The sequence below is a fragment of the Ornithorhynchus anatinus genome, chromosome 7, assembly GCF_004115215.2.
Source record: "Ornithorhynchus anatinus isolate Pmale09 chromosome 7, mOrnAna1.pri.v4, whole genome shotgun sequence".
NCBI lineage: Eukaryota > Metazoa > Chordata > Mammalia > Monotremata > Ornithorhynchidae > Ornithorhynchus > Ornithorhynchus anatinus.
The window spans coordinates 3,898,094-3,917,057 of NC_041734.1; the positions used below are offsets into that span (position 1 = coordinate 3,898,094).

Consider the following 18,964-nt stretch of genomic DNA (forward strand, 5'->3'; position numbering starts at 1 on the left):
TTGATCAATTGCCTGAGCGAGACAAGGAAAATTTAATGAGACTTTCTTTTAGAGAAAGTTCTTGTAATCCTCAAATGGCAAATTACAATGTCTGTTTATGTGTCTCTATTATTGAATATTATCAGGGGTTTGACTTTTTATTTTATCATTACAATTTACAACATTTCACGTGAACATGGATGCATAATTTTTCTTTTCTACTTTCCCAAAGACATCAATGTTCCAGAGGTCACAATTTAATTTGTCCCATAGAGGTAATTTTGTATTTTTTTTTTTTCATCTGTAGCAGGCAACAGTAACAACTGGCCACTACTACATTTTTATTTCTATGCACTTGGTTGAAAAAACTCTTAAACTCTAATTTCATTATATTCTTAATTCTTTTTTTTGAGATAATTACAATTTTGCATTTTTTCTGTGTTTTTCTTTCTGAAATTGTATGGCTTATGGATAAGGCACTTAATTCACAATCGGAGTCTTTAGTCATGGCGAATTGGTATATGAGAGACTCAGAGTTTAAAGGATTTTGGTAAACTCTTTTCCAGAGAAGCAGCATGGCGTAATGATAGATCATGGGCCTGGGAGTCAGAAGGACCTAGATTCTGATACCGGCTCCGCCGCTTGTCTGCTGTTGACCTTGGGAAAGTCAAATTTCACTTCTCTGTACTTCAGTTACCTCGTCTGCAAAATGGGGATTAAGACTGTGAGCCCTGTGTGGGACAGGGACTTTGTCGAACCTGATTAGCTTGTTTCTACCCCAGCACTTAGCTCACTGCCTGGTACAGAGTAAGCGCTTAACAAATACCACAATTGTCATCATCATCATCATCATCATCATTGTTATTATTATTTTATTACTGTTATTATTATTCCCGACTCAGATTTTGTTAAGACTATCACCTGACACTTTCCAAATTTTCTCTTAGTTTCTTACACTTGTTTTAATTCCAGGTAAAGAATAAAATGACAAAGGAACAGTATATTAAGATGAATAGAGGCATTAATGACAGTAAGGACCTTCCTGAAGAATATCTGTCAGCTATCTATAATGAAATAGCAGGAAAGAAGATTTCAATGAAAGAAACAAAAGAACTAACAATACCTACAAAATCAAGTAAACAGAGTAAGTTCCCAAATGAATAGATCAGAGATTTTCCCAAGAAAGGATATGGAATATTATTATGTAAAAGTACAACTGCATATATCAGCTTATTATTAGATCTATGCACTGATCATATAATTGTCACACATTGAAATTAGTTACTTGTTTTGTGTGATTGGAGAAAAATGGTCAAGTAATTCCCAGTTTATCCCCAATTAACTGGATTTGCATAAGAACTAACAAGTAAAATACTTTTAACAATGCAAGTTTCCTTTTAGAAAGGGGAAAAAACTGAAGATGCTTCTTGGACTAAAGGATTTTCATACTGCAATCGTCTTGGATGTATTTTCATCAATTTGCCGCTAGTACTACTGAAGCCCAAACATGTATACCGTTTTAAGCCCAATGAAAGAATAAAGTTAAGCAAAGGTTAATATTAGCATTGTAAAAGATGACCAGGGGCCAGTTTACTTGATAAAATTTCAGTAGCATGTCTGTGGTATCATTCCCTCTACCTAGAAATGTTTTTGAATTTTTTTTGACAGATGTAGCCAGTGAAAAACAGAGAAGACTTTTGTACAACTTGGAAATGGAACAGATGGCTAAGACGGCTAAAGCCCTCATGGAGGCAGTAAGTCACGTTCAAGCACCTTTTACCAGTGCAACACATCTGGAGCATGTGAGACCTATGTTTAAGGTGAGTTTTTTTTATGTTTGTGCCTTTGGTAATGTTTATGCATGGTTATAATTTTAATGGCTTTTATTAGAAATCCCTTATAGGAATAGGTTTGCATTCCCTCTATAAAGTGTAAGCTAAGGAAAATAATCTTCCGTTTTAAAGTTCTCTAAATCACGATGGGAAGCAACCAGTTCTAATTCTGCTGTGGGCCCCAGGGACCGATTAGGATGGAGACAGGCATGGTGACGGGGATGGGCCATAGAGGAGTGTGTGTGTGGATGTTTGTAAAAATTACAGGTTGCGAAGTATGAAATGCTGTGGATTTGAAGAGTGAGAGGTGTCACATTAAAAGGAAAATTAAAGGAATGTTTTAGGAAATATCTAGGCAAGGGTTGGGGCTAAGGATTGCTGTGGAAGATATATTTGGAAAATACAACATTTTGGGTGACTTCCTAATTCAGGCAGGGTTTTTTTTGGTGGTGGTTTCTGCAGTAATGGTTCCATTGTAACAATTAGCTTAATTAAATCCCAGGTGAAAGCTTAGCCCTTTTCAATTAGTAAAAGTACAAGAATGAAAGTACTTCAGTGGTGCAGTTTTCAAATAAATATACATAGGACTTTCTTTGGTGATGACATCACAGTATCAGTGTATGTCCTCCACATCGTCATTCTCTTGCTTTCTCTTTTTTGGACTTTCAAAAGAGAGAGTGCAAAAAACACCAGCACACTTCATCACTGAGACTGAATGTTTTCAACATAAATCTAGATGAGTATTAATTCCTTCTTAAAGGTCAACTTTGAAATTCCCTCTTAGCTTTAAGAGCCCATATTACAGATACTTGGTTATACTGAAAATGAGTTTTGAGAGCATTGGTTATTTAACTGTGATTCTAAGATAGTTCAGTGCTTTGTTAAGTGCATACTATTTGCCAAATACTGTCCTAAGCGCTGGAGTAGATACAAAATAATCAGGTCAGATAAAGTCCCTGTCCCACATGACGCTCACAGTGTAAGGGGTAGGGAGAACAGACATTTACTCCCCATTTTACAGATGAGAAAACTGAGACAGAGAGAAGTTAAGTAATTTGCTCAGGGTCACCCATCAGGCAAGTGGCAGAGCTGGGATTAGAACCCAGGTCTTCTGACTCTTAGGCCCACGCAGTTTCCACTAATCCATGTTGCTAAGAAAAAGACTACTTCTTGAAACAGAGAGGAAGAAGAATAGGTTTGTGGAAGCGAATTGAAGGTGCGGATTTGTTTAAATGTTTAAAAGCCTCAATAAGGTGTTTGAACATGAGAGGTGATGGCAAGCCAGTGATTTATTTTGAGGCTGTGCAGCAGATGGGGGACAAGGCACTTGGTCATTATAGCATGACAGAAAGCTTACTATGGATTGACTTTTTAGTTTTAGTTTGAGCTAGGTAGCTCTAAATTTAACTGATTTGAAGGTATTCTCACATTTTAAACTGTTCCTATGTAGCTTTGTTCATTTCTCTTCTTCTGCCCCTTATAGCTGCTAAATTACAATGTGTAAAAAGCCCACAATGTCTTTTTTCAAAACTTTAGGCTCTCTGAAAACTCTCAAAGCATTTCATGTCATCATAATCTCATCCTTTGTATGAACAGTCTGAACCCCCATTCTTTGTTAAATTTTTACTACTTCTAGTTGGCCTGGACTCCATTTCTGGCTGCATTCAGTGTGGGCCTGCAAGACTGTGATGACACTGAAGTTGCATCTCTTTGTTTGGAGGGCATTCGATGTGCAATCCGGATTGCCTGTATTTTCAGCATTCAGGTAAGATTGTCTATAAAAACTGAAGACTTGATCCCTCTAGACTTGCAAGCTCCTATGCGCAGGAAATGTGCCTACCAACTGTGCTATATCGTACTCTCCCAACTGCTTAGTACAGTGCTCTGCACACAGTAAGTGCTCAGTGTCAGTGATTGATTGGTTTCTATCATTGATTGGCTCACGAAACTTTCTCTGAGTCAACCAATTGTGTTAATTGAGTACATACTACACGCAGAGCACTGTACTAAGAACTTGGGGAAGGACAATACACCAGAATTAGCAGACACGTTCCCTGCCCATCAGAGAAGCAGCATGGCTTAGTGGCAAGAGCCCGGGCTTGGGAGTCAGAGGTTGTGGGTTCTAATCCCAGCTCTGCCAACTTGTCAGCTGTGTGACTCGGGTCAAGTCACTTGACTTCTGTGTGCCTCAGTTCCCTCATCTGTAAAATGGGGATTAAGACTGTGAGCCCCACGTGGGACAACCTGATTAGCCTGTATCTACCCCAATGCTTAGAACAGTGCTTGGCACTTAGTAAGTGTTTAAACAATACCATCATTATCATTATTATAAAGAGCTTACAGTCTAGAGGGGGAAACAGACATATCAATAAATAATTTATAATGTATAACTTAAAGATATATACATAAATGCTGTAAGGTTGGGGGTAGAGAGAATATCAAGTGTCCAGAGATCACAAATTGAGTTGCATAGACAATGCAGAAGGAAGAGTGAACCGGGGAAAAGAGAGCTTAATCAGGGAAGACATCTTGGAGAAGCGGTGACCTTGGTAATGCTCTGAAGGTGGAGTGATGGTTTATACGTGTCTTGAAGAAGTCATCTGTGACTGGATGGATGAAGTCTTCTCTCAGGAACAACAGAATAGCCTCATTCCTGAGACTTCAGTGCCAGGAACCCACAGAGAAGTTTATTCTAGTGATTTGCCCGGTATTACTCGTATTCTCTCTTTTCTGCCAGCCAAATAACCACTGGGGCACCGATGTAATGAACAAGTTGAGGGGCAGAAGTATAGCACATTGCAAAGAGGATTTTTCTCTGCAAGACCATTTACAAGCCTAAGTAACTACAGCACAAAGCCAGGGCTGTTCTGTAGTGCCATGTCCTAGCAGGTGGTTATCTTCGAAGTTGCTGCAATCTTTGCTGCCCACTTTAGCCAGCTATTTTTTAGGATTTCTGCTGGCTCTCTGACTATGTAGGGTACCTTAGGAAGATCTTTGGTCAGCACCCTTCACTATTGGTCATAGGCTCCAGCAGACAGAGCCCGAATTAGAACCCAGGTCTCCTGATTCCTACAAGACTGCCCTTTGCACTGCACCAACAGCTATAAATGCTGTGGTTTCTTATAAATGAACATTTATTTGAACATAGGATTTCCTTGTAAGACCAAACTGATATAATATACATTTTTATGGACTTTTATGCTCATCTTAAAGTTCTTATAATTTAGTTTGATGTTTTTGTTTTCTAATCAAAAAGGCATTTGCCAAATTTGATTTTTTTTTATTTACTTCTTCTTTTCTTTGACCATACTCAATATGGTGCTGTCCACCCAGTAAATACAATTACTACTAAAATGAAGCATTGGAGCTTTCATTTATTCACAGTTGCACGTCTTTTCAAAGATGCTGCTGCTGACTGGGCAGTTGTATTCCTCTGTGGTTTGTGGCCAGAAGGATAAAAAAATAGAGCAAGGTGACCCTAGGAAGATCTTTGGTCAGCACTCTACATTGTTGATGTCATAGGCTCCAGCAGACAGAGCCTGAATTAGAACCCAGGTCTCCTGATTCCCACCAAACTACCCTTTGCACTGTACCAACAGCTATAAATGATGTGGTTTCTTATAAATGAGTATTTATTTGACATAGGATTTCTGAGGGGAATCTGAGGATCTGAGGGGGCTTTTCCACATGGAGTACTACAGATTTCCCTGGCACTTTATGATTGTTGAATGTTAACAACATCCATGTGGAAGAAACTGGAATTCTGTTTTTCTTGGATGCTGCATGTTCTACTGATTTTTCTTGAAACTCCATCCTGCCATCCATCAGATGTCTATTTAGAACTGTGTGTTCAGCTAATTGCTTCACAGTTAATTTTAACCGGTGCTTTTTTCTACCAAGTAGAAGATCCTAGAACTGGATCTTCTACCTCTAGGACTATGAGGACTATATAACCAAGTATTGAAAATTAAACATTAAATAGTCCAGGGGAGATATACCATTTGTATATACTCAAGGCTGTTAGTCCAAGTGTCAGGGGAGGAGTTGGGAAGAAAATTCTCAGGTGGAAGTCATGAGGGGCAGAAAAATCAAGACTACCCTTGAGATGGTGAGTCACAGATTGAAGTTAGCAGTAGTTCAATTTTAATTTTTTTAGGAAAACCGCCAATTGACCACTAGACTAGGTAAATTTTCCACAATTTATCAGGCTGGGTAGCTCTTTGGAGATGCTGGGGTGAGAATAACTTGTTGTAAACAAGAAAAAAAGATTCAAAACACCATGCCTTTTCCTGATCTAAATGTTTGTTTTTCATATATTCACTGTTGACATTTATTGGGCATGTACTATTTGTTTAGTAGTCTGATTATGACTGTTTCTTCCATTTGGTGGAGTTCAAGTTTAAAAATATTGTTTGTGACCTGGAATGAGAAGCAAAATAAAATGTATTTTTATCTTTGGTTACTATCATTGCTTTTGACAATACTGTTATTAAACACACCTTAGCTCTGACATTCAGGAACTTTGCCTCCAGCCATGACTATCATTTTTTTCTTAAGCTTTTGGTGCTTTATTCATGTCCAGTTAAAGAAAAAAACCTAGCAATATTATGAGACTTTATTCAAGAAATGTTTAATAGGATTTTAGTGTCGTATAAATAAATGAAAAGTAGACAGATAGGTTAGTAAACAGGAAGTTACTGAATCATTCAGAAATATAGACCTTCTATGTTGTGTCCTCCTTTTGCAGCTTGAAAGAGATGCTTATGTCCAGGCACTTGCAAGATTTACTTTACTTACTGTGAGTTCTGGGATTACTGAAATGAAACAGAAGAATATCGACACAATAAAAACCCTGATTACCGTGGCTCATACAGATGGAAATTATTTAGGAAATTCATGGCATGAGGTATAAAGACTTTATTATGGTCGTATGTGGTTAATGTATTTTGTTTTGTAAAAAGAGCTGATATTCAGTATAACTTTAGAGTCTTGTCCTGTTTCTGACACTGAGCACGATTCTCAAGGCATTGTTCTTAAGGACAATTTACTTAGATACATTTAGGATGAGTGGTTTTTAGTAAAATTGAATAGAGTGAAGTCCTCACTGCTGACATTTAAATGATCTGTGGTCTTTTTTGTGTAATTAAGATTCTGAAATGCATCAGTCAGCTGGAGCTAGCACAACTAATAGGAACTGGGGTGAAACCAAGATACATTTCTGGAACTGTACGAGGGAGAGAAGGCTCTTTCACTGGAACAAAGGATCAAGCTCCTGATGAATTTGTAGGTCTGGGACTAGGTGAGCTTTTCCAAATGCTGACTTTGTGTACAGACTTGATTTATACATATTAAGAAAACTCAGTGTTTCTCCCCTCAGGGTTATGAATTTCCTGTAACAGCCGAATAAAACTTGTGGAAGTAGGTAATATGTCAAGTTGCTTAGAGGTCTTCCTCATCTTGAGAGGTCTCCCCCGTCAATCATCATGGTCTCTTGTTAGACACAACAGAAGTCCTTCCCTATGTCCAGGTAGTTGGCCTAGGAGATGAGTTGTCTTTGGGGAAAGGAAGGCATTACATATTCTGGAGCGGGAATTTTTACCTCCTAAAAGGGCACAAACGGTGACCCAGGTGGGAGGGGCATGAAAGGGGGGACCGACAGGTTCAGGTGTTCATGTGTTTTGCTCCAGTCACACAACCACTTCTCTAAATTTATCATTTAATTTATAGTGTTTTTTTCCCTTTGAAAATGAACATGGTGGGTGGGGGAGATGGTCATTGCAGGCATGACTATATAATGAAATGCTTTGATTAATAAACATTTTCTCCTTTTGGCCATTGAGAGTCTATCTGGAAATGCCTCAGTTAATAATAATAATAATAATAATAATGATGATGGCATTTGTTAAGTGCTTAATATGTGCCAAGCACTGTTCTAAGCACAGTGCAGTATAATAGCTCCTTAGTATTCCTAGTCCCAGAAGATGGGTTAGGGAAAGCCCTGTGAATGATGCAGTAGTTGGCAACCAAACTTAAAGCAGTAGAGAGTCTGACCAACAACTGATAGCCATCTGGGCTTTTCAGCAGGATGTGGATGGTGGCCGGGTAGGCTGTATTTCCTGATGACCAAAGAGATAAGACAGCACCATTGGCTGGGTAGGGGCAGAATCATGGTCCATGGTTTGTGCCAACAGCAAATGCCTAGGAACTCCTGGATTAAAACTTTGAGATCTTGTAATGAAGGGCTCACTAAAAATTACTGTTACCGTGGGTCACTATCACATGTAGGACAGTCTCCTCCTTTGGATTTTAGTGCTTTTTAAAGTGGAGTAAATTGCAAAAGAAACTTTAGATCTATATAATTCAGGTCTGTATCCGATTATCTTGTTTTGTAACTGATTTATCAAGCAAAAGAACCAAAAAGTGCTCTGAAAATATTTTATCATTTTCTCAGAATTAGTGTTATTTTTCCCAGTATATTCACACTAGAAATCTCCTTCTCCAACAGTATTCCCAAGTTCTTTATCCTTTGTATAACTGATAATTTGGCCTGTACATCTCTAGTTGTGTATTTTGTACTTTCATGCCATTTATACTAGGAAGCCTAGACTCTTAGTTTCATCTAAGTTATGGACAAATGATGTGTGTGAGTTAAGGACAGAATATATGGCTTTGAGGTATAAAATGGATTTATAAAATTCTTTGTAACAAAGTTAAGTGTTCATATGGTATATATTTCTTTTTTTAAACCACATGAATCGTTGGAAACTATACATTATTTATCAAATAGACTCTTTGGCTGTATTTGATGAGATAGTATTATACTTAAAGAGAAAATGTAGATATAGCTTTGTACCAAAAAGGATAGGCAATTTTATGCAATTTAAAGTGCATGAAATGCAATTTAGCATTTGGTAAATACATTTTTTTAACAAAATCTGCTCAAAAAATTTTGCCTCGAAATTAGGTCACCTCAACAATCCTATAAGCTATGGCAAAGTTAGTGGACCACTCAAAGTTATTTTTTCCCAGGTTTGTTTGTGTCAAACATAGTTTTTAATATGTAAAGGATGAACATTTAGGAATTACATTGTCTTCAGAAATTAGCCATCCTGAATTGAGTACTTTGTCAGGTAATCAATAAGAGTAAGTAGTGAACTTGTAAATACTTGTGAAATGGGTCTGCTTTGTGACACAGTCTCTTATGTGTTTGGTCTCATTAATGTTGTGTTGTTACAACCTTGTGAGATATATTCAGAAATTAGCCATCCTGAATTGAGTACTTTGAAATATATTGCATAATTATATTTCCATTGAAAATAGTTTTTAATTTTTTTTTATGTCATGATAGTTGGAGGAAATGTAGATTGGAAGCAGATAGCAAGTATTCAGGAATCCATTGGAGAAACCAGTTCGCAGAGTGTTGTCGTTGCCGTTGATAGGTAAGATACCTAGTTTCCTTTCTCAACAGATTACTGGGTGAGCTGTGTTCCTGAACTAATTCAATGATACATTAGAGCACTTTGAAATTTTAAGGAGCAAAAGTCTCTGGAATTTGAATTCAGTAGATGACAAGAAAAGATAGATGAAAATGAAACTTGCAAGTAGAAATTAGTGACCTCTGTGACTTAGAATATAAATGCTTGTTTCCTTTCTGAAATTTATTTTAATTGGCTCATCCCTTGGTAAAATTGTAGAATGCACATGTCCAGGGCAGCCAGCAGCTTTTACCACATTCTCACACCCTTCTCCAAGCGAGCAAAGAGTAAATGGATGGGACGTGTCTGTGTTGCAGTCATTGTCTCCAAGTTGTGTGGCCTTTTTTCTAGGTGAAGATGGACAGTCAGTATGAGCAGTGGGGCCCAAGATCCACTGGGTGCCGGTCAGTGGAGCAGCAGCTCCAAACAGAAGCGGCAACTTGTTCTGGAGGTGCTCATCAGGGCCCAACCCAGTTAGAGATGGGGCAAATGCCAGTCAGGATGGATTGATGAAGTCCCATCTGGCATTCTTGTCAGACTTGACTAACTCTGTAAACTAGATTCATTTGGGCTCCCCTTTAAGAACGCTTGGTTTTTATCTGCCTCCCAGCACCATCTTGCAGTCAGCCTCTTACTGCACTGGCTGTAATTGAAAGTTGCATTTCTCTGGAGTAATAATTCTTAGCAAAGGCTTTAATAGACACTTTTACTTCTGACAGTTGGAGTGTTTTCCTCTTGAATGTACTTTTCATCATTTTCCATAAGACTTTGTGAAAATGTGAATAGAAGGAAGCACAAGAATTCTAGCTCTTCCTAGTCCCAGTCCCTCCTCTACAGTTTTGAGGCTCCTGTACTAAGCATGAGGGAATGCGTTGCAGTCGTAGTTCATAAAAATCCTGTACCTGATTTTATATATCTGTATGAATAACAGTTTAGCAGCTAACAAAAAGAAAAGTTTCAAGGTCACCTGCTGGAATCTTTCTGAAGGGGGGAGGAAAAGATGGGCATGAGCAGACACAGTAGGAGTCGTAGTAGAACAGTAGTTGTTAATGGTGGAGGTGGTGGTGTTTCTTGGGGCCTCGTTTGGTGCATTGGTGCAGTACTAGACAATTGAAAAATCCAAAGTAATCAAGTGACATGTTCTCTGCCCACAAGGAACTTACATTCTAATGGGGGAGAAAAGCATGAAAACCTTTACAACCCTGAAAAAATACAGAAGATACATATCTATACACACACACGTATATTTACGTAAATGTATGCATATATGTACTTTATAGATAATTATATTACCCCAATTAGACTGTAAGCCCGTCAATGGGCAGGGATTGTCTCTATCTGTTGCTGAATTGTACGTTCCAAGCGCTTAGTACAGTGCTCTGCACATAGTAAGTGCTCAATAAATACTATTGAATGAATGAATGAATATAATAATGATGGCATTTGTTAAGCGCTTACTATGTGCAAAGCACTGTTATATATATATGTATATATATATACATAATGTTGGCCTATGTAAAATTCTTATACTCTGCCATTTCTCCCATCCCTAACTTAGTCAATCAATCAATTGTATTTATTGGGTGCTTTTTGTATGCAGAGCACTATACTAAACACTTGGGAGAATACAGTTCAATAGAGTTGATAGACAAACTCCCTGCCCACAAGGAGTTAATGGACATAAAAATAAATTGTGGCTCTATATCTAAGTGCTGTTGGGCTGAGTGAGGAGTGAATATGAAGTGCTTAAAGGGTATAGATCCAAGTAGGGGACCCAGAAGGGAGAGGGAGAACGGGAAGTGAGGACTTAGTCAAAGAAGGCCTCACCAAGCCTTACAATTGCCTTTGGTAAGTAGAGCTACCTGCAAGGCTGAGATGAGACATCCATTTTCTAATTTAAGTGAAAGAAACTCCAGAAACATATATACCTGAAAAACTTGGAGATTTTGTATAAGGAAGTCTGATATTTCTTATTGGGGAATGTCAGTATGTCAGATAATAAGAGTAAGTAGTGAACTTGTAAATACTTGTGAAATGTGTCTGCTCTGTGACAGTCTCTTATTTGTTTGGTCTCATTAATGTTGTGTTGTTACAGCCTTGTGAGATATATATTGCAGCTCTGTAGTCTTACTGTCACATAGAGTTCTTCTTTGTGCCCTGGTCTGCTTTATAAAACCAAGTTTTATGAATTGCAGTTAAAACTTGATCACAGTATTAATCTTCTGTGGGAAAGTAGGAATGCAGAGTTGGTTAGGGGGACATTGGGTGATGGAAATAATGAAAAAGGGAATGGTGTCCTGGACTATAAAATGAATTAAATGGAGAAAAAGAGAAGTATATCCAGAATTCACTTATTAGTACTATAGCCATAATAAGTGTTGAAGAACTAATTTCAGATTTTCCTGCTTATAGCTGATACATTTTTGGTTTAAGATGGTTTGAATTTTTAATTAACAAGAGGCATATGCCACTTCATTTTGATGGTATTGATGCTTGTCTACTTGTTTTGTTGTTCTGTCTCCCCCTTCTAGACTGTGAGCCGGTTGTTGGGTAGGGATTGACTCTATCTGTTGCCGAATTGTACTTTCCAAGCGCTTAGTAAAGTGCTCTGCACACAGTAAGCGCTCAATAAATACGATTGAATGAATGAATGGTTCTATAAACATGTTTTCATAAGTTTTAAAATTGTGACTTTTGCAGAATATTTACTGGATCAACGAGGCTGGATGGAAATGCTATTGGTAAGGCTGTTAGTGTTGTTATCCTTGTTATGCAAACTAGTTTTTGGAAAAGCCTTGGCAAAGAGCAAATATAATTTCAATTTATTTTCACTTTGTAGTGGATTTTGTCCGTTGGCTTTGCGCAGTGTCTATGGATGAATTGCTGTCCACCACACATCCCCGAATGTTTAGTCTTCAGAAGATAGTTGAGATCTCTTATTACAACATGGGTAGAATAAGACTACAGTGGTCTAGAATCTGGGAAGTCATTGGAGATCACTTCAATAAGGTATTTGGGCTAATCCAGACTCTGGTGAATGCATTTGATAATCAATGATATGGGTTTAAAACTCTGAAGTGGATGCAGTCCTAAATTATTTTCTTCTCCTGTTCAGTATCTCCTGGCAGTTAAGTCTAGCTAACAGTTTTGTCCACCTTCTCTTCAAATAGCATGGTAGGATTGAATATATCCATTTTTATAGATCTTTTTCTTGCTGAAATGGACTAAACCAGTACCCTGAAAGATACAGATATGACTTATTTATTTTACAGTCTCTCAGGCTTTAGTGTTCTGTAATAATTATTTCCAAATGAGAAGATTTGATAAAATGCCAGGGTCTAAGATCTCTGCTTTTGTCGGCGTTAATGCTCTGTGCTTCTGCTTTCACTCCTCTAGGTTGGCTGCAATCCCAATGAAGATGTAGCGATTTTTGCAGTAGATTCCTTGAGGCAATTATCAATGAAATTCTTAGAGAAAGGGGAACTTGCTAATTTCCGATTTCAAAAGGATTTCCTAAGGCCATTTGAACACATAATGAAGCGGAACAGGTAACTGTAATTATTGACTCGCTTGTGACGAGGCAACAGACTTGATATGATTTGAGCGCTTTTATTTAAAATGTATAAAAAATAGCAAGCAAGTCTTGTCGGTGTTTACATTTCATGCACAGTTTATTGTTGTCGTGTGTTCATCATTTAGGTCTCCAACCATTCGCGACATGGTTGTACGATGTATAGCACAGATGGTTAATTCTCAAGCTGCTAATATTCGCTCAGGCTGGAAGAATATCTTCTCAGTGTTTCACCTGGCTGCATCCGATCAGGATGAAAGTATAGTGGAACTTGCATTTCAAACGACAGGGCACATTGTCAGTGAGTACTGTTCCACAGAAAAATCTTGTCAAGTGTGGGGAAAGTTATACCGATGTTGAAATAGCACCATTTAACGTGTACAGCTGAGAGTCTTTCATCTGCTCAGCCCCTTTGTACTCTGAATGTGAATGTTCATTCTTTACGGAAGATGCCCCCAAAGGGCTAGTTGTAAGGCAGTATATTAAAAGTCAACCTAAAGTAAGCATTGCCACTCATCTTGTGAGTGCTAAAATAGTGTTTTTATTTTTTTCATCAAAACCAGTGAATATTCGTTTTTAAAAGTAAGCCAAGCATGCCAAGCTGTCCAAAATATTTTGAAACCCCTAAGACAAAAGCAAAAAAAAAATTAGAAAAAGAAATATAGTTTTTCCAAGGAAATAAAACTTTATGCTTGCTCTGTGTATATGAGGTGTCGAAGATGGCACCAGAGAAGCTGTCCCTTGTTGCATATTTTTTTTTGGTAAAAGATATTGTCTGTTTTCTGCATGTATTGTCCTTTGGATGGCTGTTAAGCTTTGCAGATGAATCCATTTTTGTAAGGACTGAAATATTTTTCAAGATGAACTTTATCTTTGCTTTGGCACATATTGTCTGAAGGGTTGAATGGATGTTGTCTTAGAAAACCAATCTGCTTTTCAGCTGTTAGGATTCTTTTTCATTTTAGCTGAGGATTGGCGGAATCTCCACAGATTTCTTCTGAGGGTAAATGTGGTCAAAAACACTTGTCAAGCACACAGTATAGTTAGATAACGGTGCACATCTTCTTCTTTCAGTCAGGTGAACAATGTATCCTAAGCAGGGCTTCTCCATACCCCAGGGTGCTGCTTCTCTTAGTTTCCAAAAGACAAATACTGGACTCCCAATTTAAATAGGATTTTGGGAGAGGGCAGGAGGAGATGCGGGGAAAAGAGTACCTATCCTATTTATTTTTCCAGTAATGGTGCTAAGTTGCTCAAGGCGACCCCATTCTGTTTCTCCCAGGCCCCACTTAGGCAAGAGCATATATTGTGAGTGTGGGTTGTGGAAAATTTATCTCTGCCTATGACTTTAGCCTTGAAGGAGAAAATTAAAAAAAAAACAACTGCACAAGTATTCTTTCAGTTCTTTCAGTCAACGAACCAATCAGTGGTATTTATTGAGTGCTTATTGTAGGCAGAGCACTATAGTGAATGCTTATAAAGAGTTGGTATATGCGATCCCCGCCCACAAGGAGCTTCCAGTCTACAAGGGAAAACAGATGTTAAAGCTAAAGACAAGAACCTAAATTCTTACAAGATCATTAATAAATGAGAAGTTCAGCCTTCTTGTGGCCACAGAAGTGGTTTCACCCAACAGCTGCTTTAGGAAGCACTGAGAAGCGGGAAGTCTTATTTTTTCATTTGTTGTTGTTGGGTTTTTTCCTGGCCTCAGGGGTTGTACCTGCCCTGCTTCGGCTTTCTCTACAGAGTCCACCTATATTTTGAGGGTCTGATCTGGGTTACCATTCCACTCTTCTAATAAGAAAGGGAGGGGAGAGGTTTTGATCAAATCCGTGAGGGGGAAACGGCTAAAGCCTAGGAAGGGGAGTTTATTTCACAGCTTATTTAGAGAGGAGTTTATTTAACGTGACTTTGGAAATTTTATCGGCTTTAAATTCTCAGTACTTGGAAAATTGTGTATATTCATGTTTCGGCATCTTTTTTCTTTCAGCCATTGTGTTTGAGAAGCACTTTCCAGCTACCATTGATTCTTTTCAGGATGCAGTGAAATGTCTGTCTGAATTTGCATGTAATGCAGCATTCCCAGATACAAGTATGGAAGCAATTCGTCTGATTCGCCACTGTGCAAAATACGTATCTGATAGGCCACAGGTATAATATCCCCTTTTTTAAGAATCTATATTGATTTCATTTGCTCAGTGTTAAAGAGCTGGTTGTCATAGCTTTAAGCTGTACCTGGGAGATGTCGAGAGACTGTGAGGACTTGACCATCCTAAAAATGGAAATTAGCCCTCAGTTTGCTTGAAAGATCATTGCAAAATCATTCAATGGTGATAACGATTACTACTTTTTCATCACAATTCGGTGCCAAAAGACTGAAACTATGCAGTGGAAACTATACAGTTGTAGCCTTGTAGACTTGTAAGGTCATGATTTTTGTGCTTCCTATTGTATGCTCAATGATTGGCTTGGAAGTTAACTCGATTAAAAATTGGTACCTAGTGGTTTTGGTGACTGCTATGAGGTACCCCCCAAGTTGTCAGTGGGATGGCTGGATGGGGGAGGGGGCGGGAAAAGTCGAGAATATTATATCAGTCAAGTGGACATACTGGCATCATTGTACAGGACAGCTTCTGAGGTGGGCCTAGTGGATTGTAGCTGCAAAATCATTCACTTTCTCCTCACAGAGCAGTCAGTCCCTGCTGGTATTAGCTAGGTACCTAGACTTAGGTTTGAGCTATTCAGATTTGGAATAAGAAAACAGTTTTTCACCAAAATATACTTTCCAAAAGTCAGCTGGCCACAGGAATAATAATAATTGACGTATTTGTTAAATACTTACTGTGTGCCAAGTAGTGTACTCAGTGCTGAGGAAGATCATCAGATAATCAGGTTCCACCTGGGGCTCACCATCTGAGGAGGGCAGATAGTAATGAATCCCCATTTTGCAGATGAGAAAACTGAGGCACAGAGAACTTAAGTGACTAAGCCAGAGTCACACAGCAGATAAGTGGTGGAGCCGGGCTTAGAAGCCAGGTCGACTGACTCCCAGGCCTGGGCTCTTCCCACTAGCCACCCTGAAGACGTGTGATAGGACCCTTAGGAAAATGACTTCAGCTGAGTGTCCTATAGAAGCTGTACTTGACTACTTTGGGAAGTTTCTCCTTTTGTCTGCAAATGGATCAGCAGACCAAAGATTTCCATTTCCTAACAAGTCTCAGCAGAAGCAGTAATGGGGTAGTGAAGATTTGGAATTAAAGCCTGGCGGTTTATTATCTGTTTTCTCCGCAGTTTATTATTTAGTGTGCTTTAATGTGACTCAAAAGGATGTTTTATTTAGCAGAGTCCTGCAATTTTAGCACATGCAATGTTTTCAGGCTCCAACTTACTACTAATGTACCTATTCTTTATCAAATAGTACTCTTCATTTGTACAGCTTTTGGGATGCGTACTTTGGCAGAGAAAGAATTGAAAACTGTAAGAAAGGGTGCGAGTTTGGTTTCATTGATTCTGTGTTTCTTCTTAAAGGCTTTCAAAGAATATACCAGTGATGACATGAATGTAGCTCCTGAAGACAGGGTGTGGGTGAGAGGCTGGTTCCCAATTCTCTTTGAGTTGTCGTGTATCATCAATAGATGCAAATTAGATGTAAGAACCAGGTAACAATCAGTATTTGTAATTCAAATTTTGAGGTTTGTTGGATATGCTGTAACGATTAATTTGTTCCTACATGAATCTAAATGAAAGCCATGAATTGAGCACTTAGATCGAATCAGTGGCATATTGGTGTACGGACAAGTCCTTGCCAATGTGTTTTTCAGTCTGGAGAGGGAAGATGAAAGAAATGAGATTATAGCCAACTGCACATTGCCTTTTAGTTGAAATGGAAAAAGTGAAGTTCTTTTTAGGACTGAATTTGAAGGTGGCCAAATTTTGCTGCCTTAGGTTAGAGATCGTCAAAAACTGATTCTGTGTATTTTTTAGGTGCAAATCAGCAGTTTTTCTATTGTCAAGATAGTAGAGCAATATAATTTTGAGAGACTCACTTTGGTTTCAGAAATTGAAACAAACCACCTGAAAATTGTGTTTGCTCCAGACTGCCTGCCACCTTTATTTTATTGTACAAGCATAGCCTTTTACAACATACGTGATAGCAGGGGTTGACTCTCTTCCTCTTCCCTGAACTGTCCACCTTCTAGCAATTTTATTGCTCAATAACATCTTCAACACAGGCATGAAACTTAAATCTGATCATTTTACCACACCAGCAATAGAGCTGCTGAAAGGTGGTGTAGGGAGAAGTTGAATCTGGAACCTAAAATGAGATTTGAGGCAGTTCTCCCAATTTTATTTTGCCCATGCTATCTCTGCTCCTCAAAAAATTGAAAGTCAACCTGTCGGTTTGATATATGTGTTTTACCTCGTCTCTGTTGCAAATTTATTTTTCTGAGAGACATCCTGGCAATTCAGAGTAAGACAGATGAACCCCTGACCGCCCTAATTACTACCAAACACTCTTTTGTTTGGTTCCTGCGCTGTTCCCTCAAAACACTTGCTAATTCTCTGATCACTGTCTCTTTTATTCTTTCCATTTTTGCTTTCTCCGTTGGCCATTTCACCCTCCCCTACGTCTTCCTTTAGCTTTCTTTTCCTTCCCTTTAGTGAATGAAAAGATTCTGTTGGAGCTACAGAAACCTGAACTCCAGCTTTGGGTTTCCAGCCAAGGTCCTGGCAGTTGATACGATGAGTTTGGATCCATCCTGAGCATAATTTAATTCAGTATGGTGGAAGTATTGTGTGTTTGAAAAACTCCTCCCCCTTTCACCCCAATTGGAGGAGATCAGTTTTGAAGAATAAAAACCATTCCCAATACATTAAGATTTTTGAGCCAGTAATTCAATCACATACACAATATCTCTAAAGAGACCTGATCTTCACTACTGAGACGTCTTTCCAAAACCAGAGCCACTAGGGTATTTCCTAAATATTGCTAATCATTATGAGAAAATTTAAAGCTCCACCAATCATCTGTATTATAGTCATGGTGGTTACCCATTCACACTGATCTCTTTTGGCTTTTCTAGGGATTTAGGGGAAGATGTGAAATGAGATTTCTTGTCAGGAAGAGGATAAAAATGTCTGTCTGATCAGTTTGAGAATCTCCAATTTCTGTGATAATTTCCATCCCTTTTTACTTTTTTTTTTTTAGATTTTGAGCAAGTACATAATCTAATAAGTAGACGATTTTCACTAAATCCAGTTTCAAGTAGGATGTAATCATCAGCTGTTTTTGGAAACACAGTCATTGGATCAGTAACAAACGAAAAGAAAAAGAGAAAATGATCATTTTGGAAGTCTGAGAACCATGAATCTGTAATAGACTGTTAGTTAATGTTAAGTGAATATATGATCATTTTTATTGAACTGCTTTACTTTGTTGGAGTATTTTTTTAAATTTTATTCCCTCAAATAATGAAATGGTAACTAGAAAAAGTTAATTACAATATATGAAAATGTTATCTCAACTGTAACTAAATTTTTTCATGAGCTGAGTGGATTATTTTCCAAACCACTAAATGGAAACTGCCACCCTCAACTAAAAGGAACAAATATTAGAATTAATGTATTCAGCCCATGTTGCATAAAGCATTGCCCTCAAGGGAAATATGCATCATCTATAAAATCTCACCCCTATATTTCAGTTTTAGTTATTCCATTAATTGAGGCATCATGGCTGTAATGAAAACTTTTGGTTTCAGTTTTGTGGGATTAACTTTCAAACCGTAAGAGAAAAGGTAATTAAAATCCCTTTAGCAAAACTGGATTTATGAAATATAGTGATGGTGTTTGTCATTTTCTTGAAGTTTTTTATGCATATCTATCTATAGAGATAAATTAAATATATATCCGAAGGAGGGTCCCAAAACTAGAATTCTCGCAGGTGGGATTGATCACTTTATTTCATAAATCCCTTCACTGTTCTGTTTAAGGGAAGAGTGAAAGTGGGAAGTTTAGGATTAAAATAATAAAGTGTGATATGATATCTTGGATTTACAACAGCTGGTTCCTTGAAAAGCTGAATTTTAAATGAAAACATAAATTGGAAC

At 38.0% G+C, this 18,964-nt stretch overlaps 1 protein-coding gene across 2 annotated transcripts in view; it reads left to right on the plus strand.

Annotated features, from left to right (window-relative positions):
* ARFGEF1 (ADP ribosylation factor guanine nucleotide exchange factor 1) overlaps nucleotides 1-18,964 on the plus strand; it is an 81,144-nt gene that overhangs the window by 49,776 nt on the left and 12,404 nt on the right. For both annotated transcript variants that reach the window (XM_029068347.2, XM_029068348.2), the window contains exons 18-29: nucleotides 952-1,123; nucleotides 1,648-1,799; nucleotides 3,448-3,576; nucleotides 6,559-6,717; nucleotides 6,960-7,110; nucleotides 9,160-9,250; nucleotides 11,987-12,027; nucleotides 12,126-12,295; nucleotides 12,683-12,834; nucleotides 12,986-13,158; nucleotides 14,848-15,008; nucleotides 16,386-16,516. In XM_029068347.2, the coding sequence (XP_028924180.1) occupies nucleotides 952-1,123; nucleotides 1,648-1,799; nucleotides 3,448-3,576; nucleotides 6,559-6,717; nucleotides 6,960-7,110; nucleotides 9,160-9,250; nucleotides 11,987-12,027; nucleotides 12,126-12,295; nucleotides 12,683-12,834; nucleotides 12,986-13,158; nucleotides 14,848-15,008; nucleotides 16,386-16,516 (1,682 nt within the window). The remainder of the gene's footprint in view (nucleotides 1-951; nucleotides 1,124-1,647; nucleotides 1,800-3,447; nucleotides 3,577-6,558; nucleotides 6,718-6,959; nucleotides 7,111-9,159; nucleotides 9,251-11,986; nucleotides 12,028-12,125; nucleotides 12,296-12,682; nucleotides 12,835-12,985; nucleotides 13,159-14,847; nucleotides 15,009-16,385; nucleotides 16,517-18,964) is intronic.